The sequence below is a fragment of the Poecilia reticulata genome, linkage group LG4 (genome assembly GCF_000633615.1).
Source record: "Poecilia reticulata strain Guanapo linkage group LG4, Guppy_female_1.0+MT, whole genome shotgun sequence".
NCBI lineage: Eukaryota > Metazoa > Chordata > Actinopteri > Cyprinodontiformes > Poeciliidae > Poecilia > Poecilia reticulata.
This window is the reverse complement of record NC_024334.1, coordinates 14,680,749-14,687,135: the sequence shown is the minus strand read 5'-3', so window position 1 is coordinate 14,687,135 and position 6,387 is coordinate 14,680,749. Positions and strand designations below refer to the sequence as shown.

The window sequence follows — 6,387 nt, the reverse complement described above, 5'->3', positions numbered from 1 at the left end:
GCTCTCTGGTCTTGGGCATTGTGGAGATGCTGGAGTCTGATTGATTGATTGTGTGGACAGGTGTCTTTTATACAGGTAACGAGTTCAAACAGGTGCAGTTAATACAGGTAATGAGTGGAGCCAAGGAGGGCTTCTTAAAGAAGAACTAACATGTCTGTGAGAGCCAAAATTCTTGCTGGTTGATAGATGATCAAATACTTATTTCACACAATAAAATGGAAATTAATTTTTTAAAAATCATACATTGTATTTTTCTAGATTTTTGTTTTAGATTCCATCATTCACAGTTGAAGAGTACCTATGATAAAAATTACAGTCATCTACAAGCTTTGCAAGTGGGAAAACCTGAAAAATCAACAGTGTATCAAATACTTGTTCTCCCCACTGTATCTTGTCTGATTTCTCTAGACTTTTCCATGATATCACTCAAGGAAGTTGCTCATAGTTCTGCCTCCAATTCAAACAATCCAACTGGAAACATTGCATGACACACGACCTTATCCTGTTAGCTTTACAACTTTGATTGGATAACCTAGAGCAGGTAAAGCCTCCGCCACCTTTTTTTTTTTTTTCTCAAATCTCTGCCGAATTTCTCTTTCAGATCTGGCTCCAGTCACAGCAGCTGTTTCCATTACAAAATATCCTCAAATCTTTTTCTATATTCTGCTGATGTTAAAAAAAACACGGTTTTGCAATTGTGGCTCTTCCTCAAGACGAATAAGGAATGAAATTAAAATCACACATGAATAAGTGCCTTCACACAATAAGCCATTAAAATCATGGCTTACTGTCATAAGATATATTCAGAATTCAACCAGCCCTCATCATCTATAAGCCAATCAGACCAGACGTTTGTGTCTTATTCACTGGTTGGAGAGACAAGCCCCGCCAACTTGATTATAGTCAGTGATTTTAGAGAAGAGTTATGGATTCTTTAACTTTTTATGTCTGGTGCAACCAGGTGCACATTAGGGCTGTATAAACAAATCGTTTCGGCGATATATATCGATATTTTCTGCCCTCGGAAAGTATCGATTTTTCATCCGAGAGTATCGATCCGTTAAACCATAGAGGTCCATAGCCTTATAGCTCTTTTTAACGTCTAGTTTGTTACGGCATAGCAGCAAGACTCCGCCTCCYTCAGTCTCACTTTCAACGTGAGCTTAAAGTGCACATTATAAACTACACACCAGTTTTTAAATTGTGTTAATAGGCCAAGTATAACCGGAGTTATGCTAAAATTAGTAAACCATATTTTTCCGAATGTCAGAGAAATGTCAAAAGCGCCGCCATTYCCCGGCTTTTCCGATTATGTGAGAGGGAATGAGCTTCCAAACGTACAAAACGAAACATTAGATTCCTGTGTTTTTGGAAATGTTAAAATTAATAACGAGGGGCTGTATTTTGTTGCTGAGAAACAAAGTAAAGTTGCGCAAGTAAGTGAAAGAGAAGCGGAACGGAGTAGCGGCGCGACGGAGCAGCTGCAATAGCAGTGAGATCGCGAAATTAATGCAAATTTCGACTGGTAGCATTCACTTCGTAATTAGTTTATAGCTTAGCGGTTTCTGTTCTGTATATAAAGGATTACCTGAAGAATGAACATGGGCTGTAACATCCGAAGCGGGTGCTGCTGCGCTGTGTTTTCAGCAGGAAGACGAAGAGGAAACCCCCCCAGCCGGAATCCGCGGCGCAGTGAGGATTTCCATGATAACAATGGCTGATCGATCATTCTTATCAGCAACAGACAAAGAGTATCAGAGACTGAGAGAACTATGAGATCCTGGCAGTCTGAGAGGCAGCTACTCAGAGATCCAAGCAGGGGAATAGCGGCGCTGCRTAGCTGCAGGGAGTCGATCACTACGGGGTGAGGCGGAGCCACTACTTTAGCAGTTAGTAGTAAACAGCTTACAGCCGGGAGCCAAGGTAGAAAAGCCTTTTTCCCCATAGTCCAAAAGACTGCATTTGTGGCTGCATTTTTACTCCAAAATGCAGCCACAGTGTCCAAAAGAAAAAACATAAGTCCAATCATTTGCATATTGAGAGTCTACAGAGGCTGATAATCTCCCCACTCTGCTTCTGGATTACCATTTAAACTTTTGAGTTTTATGTCAAATCCACATGTATTAAATGATAGAAACTAATTCTCTCACTGCATCTTTGATTCATTTTGTCCAGCTGCAGACTGTTAGACTGTCCAATCAGAGTCAGGTATTGTGTAGTTGGTGCTTTTAATCAGTTTTCAGTTAAGTAAATTCAAGTCTATGGAACACAAAAAGTCACTAAAATCACTCTAATCAAAAATCTTTCAGAAAATCGTAAAAATGCACTGAATCGTATCGCTCAACAAATATTGTGATACATATTGTATCGTGACAAGAATATCGTATATCGTATCATGAAATAATTGTATCACTACACCCCTAGCTCCAACATTCCTGCTGTGTGGGTACACAACCTGAGCTGCTTAAACAAATGACTCAGAGTGAGACTTCAACGTTTCTTTCAAGACTGAACTAAAGTGATTAGAATTTGTAGAATTTCCAGTGGATCTTTTTCTTGGATTCTGTTTAGCGATCCTCTTTATGAACATCTGAATCAGTATCTGACTGTTAGGCGCTGTAAAATGCAGACCTACTGTTGTTGCTTTGAAAAAACTTGAATGGGAAACATTTGAAGCGTCGTTGGTGATAGTAATGATAATAACGGCACACATCGCCAGCTTTTATTACTGAATGAAAAAGTTAGATTTCCTTAGAGTCAAGGTTGTAATTAAGTATTTTTGCACTGAGGCATGAATCACATTTCTATCAACAGAAAGGAATTATAAACTGTGAGCTCCGACTCCAGCTTCGATTATCATATAAAGAAGAAGGACGATTGTTGTGTTTCACTAAGAAACAAAAGAGGTGTGTTCCAGTGTTGTTCTTGGTTTACATTATTTTTCCTGTCATGATTCAGTGGAACTTGATTATTAATGCTGCTCTGTCTATTCCTTTAATCCTTTAGTCCCTGTACTGGGATCAGACCACAGAACAACAGCAACTTATGTATTCAGTCAACAGGCTGCTACTTTTATAACATGCATTTGTAACATTCTTCTGTAAATAATAAAGCATTATGTTATTTGTGAACAGAAAATGTACATTCATAAGCAATACATGAAGACCTACATGCCTTGTTGTTGTAAAGTGGAGTTCATGCAAACAATTCATTCCAGGGTTGAATTCCCAATGCCATCTTTTCAATATATTAATAAGTATTTGAACACATTTAAGAGTTTCTTTGCTTCCACATGTACAATATTGCAGCTACATTAAATTATTATTAAGTTATGCAACTAAACAGGAGCATTTCATATTATAATAAAACATTCTGCTAAATAAATCAAAAAGAAACAGACAACTGCATCTGTAACCAGGAATAACTGGAGACGCCTTAGATAAAAAAAACAAAAACAAAACTGCTTTAACGCAGCTGGTCTCGTTATTGGACTCCATGGCCATCTAGTTAACATGCCAGGCAAGAGGAGGATTACTTAAAGAAGCGACCACAAGGTAAAACTGAAGGAGCTACACAGAGACAAAGCTCAGGACAGGAGATCTATCAACAATAACTAATAGTGCACTGTAAAACATTTGAAGGTGGTTTAACTTGAAATTGAAAGTTCATCTGCTGCCTTGAAAATGCAATTTAAGTCAACAAGAAAACTGTTCATAAAGCTGATCTAACAACAAGACAAATTATCTAAGCATTGTTTTTTAAGCTCACTAATCTTAATGCTGCAATTTAATCCAAATAATTATTTCACAATACGCAAGAAAAAAAAACTGTCCTCACCTGGTTAAAGAACACATTTCTCTATTATTTTTACTCATAATAAAATACAGTAAAATAACTACTTAGTTTACTTTATAAAGTTCTTGTTTCAAATTGCATGAAGAAATTTTGTGATCTGATAATGAATTTTATTAAACACCACAATGAATTCTGCTATGAATTATTTAGTGTGAATAAGACATTTATCCTCAAGTGTTGCATTAAAATGAACATTTTCCTTCATAACACACAAGAGTCAGATCAATCTCAGGATACAAAAACATGCCGCTAAGCATTCTGGGAAATAGGTTCCACTGCTGTCTTTTTCTTCTCTCAGTTGTTTTGAGCTAACCTAAAAACTCTGGTTTATTCAACTGTTGTAGGTTTGACAAAATTAATAAAAAGTTAACACAACTTACTGCTGTAAGTTCACAAACTCACACACTTAGGTTCAAAATCTGAAACTTGCTGAATTTATTTGACTTAAAGAGTAGAAGATAGTAGACACAAATGCGGCTCAAATGTTTTACAGTGTGGTCTACTACTTAATTCTTGATGTCAAATGGAAGGAAACAGACAAAAGTCAGATGAAATTCTTATTGCAGTTTGTTGTAGAGGAACAGGTGCTCAGGTCAGATTAGAACAAAACTGAACTTTTTAGCCTTCACACAGAATGTCACATGGGACATAAGCTCAAAATCTGAACCACGATGAAACCATAGTGAAGCTTGGTGGTGGTAGCATTATGCTGCGGGGATGATTTCCTTACTTTACCTTTCTGCACAATCAGACCATTATCCAAATTGATTTATATGGCCAGACTTGAAAACAACAATTTGCAGACTCTTTCCATCCAACTTGAGTTATTGTATGTTAAATTGTTATGGTTTACCACATAAAATCCATAGAAAATGCCTAAGGGGTTTTTGACACAATGTGAAAAAGTTGCAGCCCAGACGTATTGATTCTGGCCACTGCAGAGTTGTGGACAGGTTTGGCGGTGCTGTGAGTGCAGGTACCTGGACACGACGAGCGGCAAAATGAGCATCTTCAGCATCCTCATGAGGAGTTCACCAGGAAACTGGAAGTACTTCACCTCCTGCCAGGAGAAGAGCACAGGACACAGCAGGGAGAGGTTCATTAAGGAAGTCCATGAAGGAAGGATAAGAAAAGCAATCTAATGACATTTAAGAAAAGGTCATGATTAATAATAGAGCATGGTAAAATAACTTCTGAATAGTCCTCTGCAACCAGAGGAACGAACAAAAATGAGGCTGATGACATTGATTTTCCTTTTTTAGTTAAAAAAAACTGGTGCACATTACAGACATAGCAACACATTAGTGAATCTTTTGATTTTGTTATTGATCCCTTTTGCCCCAGAGACCCCCTCTTTTTTGAAGACAGTTACAGCCCCCCCAAAAAACAAGGTCCTTAATTTTCTTTATGGTAAATGGTGTGTATTGGATAAGTACTTTATCAAATCAAATGATAATCAGATGCCAAATGTAACTGTTTAACCCTTCCGCAGTTTCAGCGCAATGCTCAGGAAGAGCGGCAGATGTAACAGTCGGCTAACCGGGTAACCCATCAGCTCTTCAGTTTGCAAAACCACATAAACGCTGCTGGAAAATGGCAACCAGGCCAGAATCGCACACAACAAAAAGTTCAGGCGGGATGCACTCAACAACTCTTGGAAGGGTTTCAAACTCTGCTCATGCAAGCCGCCAGATAAGTAAACTGACCAATAAGATTTAGGCTTACAACGTACATGTGCCCTGTGGTGCCCACCCCCACAGACTCACACAGATGTCTGAGATGCGGAGAAAATGTTTTGGTTTTTTTCACACATTTTTGTTAATAGGAAAGTGGATTAGATAATAAAAAAATCCAAAAAACAATTTTTTTCTTTAAAATATCTTTTGAAAAATTAAAATAATCAGCAGCAAAACAGGTCAAGTTTCACATTTACACAATGACTGAGACAGAGAAAGCTGGGATTTGAGCCAGCAACCCTTTGGTTACAGGATGTACTCCCACCACTGTGACCCATTTAAGGCTCTGTTTTCTTGGAAGAAAGCTAACTGATATGAACAGAGCAGACAAATACTTCTACAGTCTGAGAAGAACTGCCAAAGAAGAATCACTTGTTAACTTACAAGCTGTTTTGATTTCTAGCCCAATTAAAACTGATGTTTTCCATCACAGAGGCAGATTTAAGAGGTGGGGCAAATTATAACTAACTGACAGGTTAGTTGTTACAGTTGCTAAAATATTATATCTGACAAAAAAATATCCAGTACAACTTTATCTTTATCATTCACCTCCTTTAAACTAGCACAGATTTGTTGTGCTCCTCTTTTGATGAAATGCATTTCATCTAAGAAATCATGATTGCAATTTTATAGCATCCATTTAGTTACGTATAAACATTTCAAGCATTTTAATCAGCTAATTTTTTTATGCTCAATTTTTTTTTCATATTCAGGGTTTCCCCCAGTGTATTATAAGCCTGGCGGCCTGCCATGCTTTACTAGCTCCGCCGCCAGGCTAAGTGTTGCTTATTTACGT

General features: G+C 37.7%; 1 protein-coding gene across 1 annotated transcript in view; it reads right to left on the bottom strand.

Annotated features, from left to right (window-relative positions):
* The window catches only part of slc1a7b (solute carrier family 1 member 7b), a 61,783-nt gene that overhangs the window by 23,213 nt on the left and 32,183 nt on the right, over positions 1-6,387 (bottom strand). Inside the window, exon 2 of the mRNA XM_008407803.1 lies at positions 4,836-4,915. Within this exon, the coding sequence (XP_008406025.1) occupies positions 4,836-4,915 (80 nt within the window). The remainder of the gene's footprint in view (positions 1-4,835; positions 4,916-6,387) is intronic.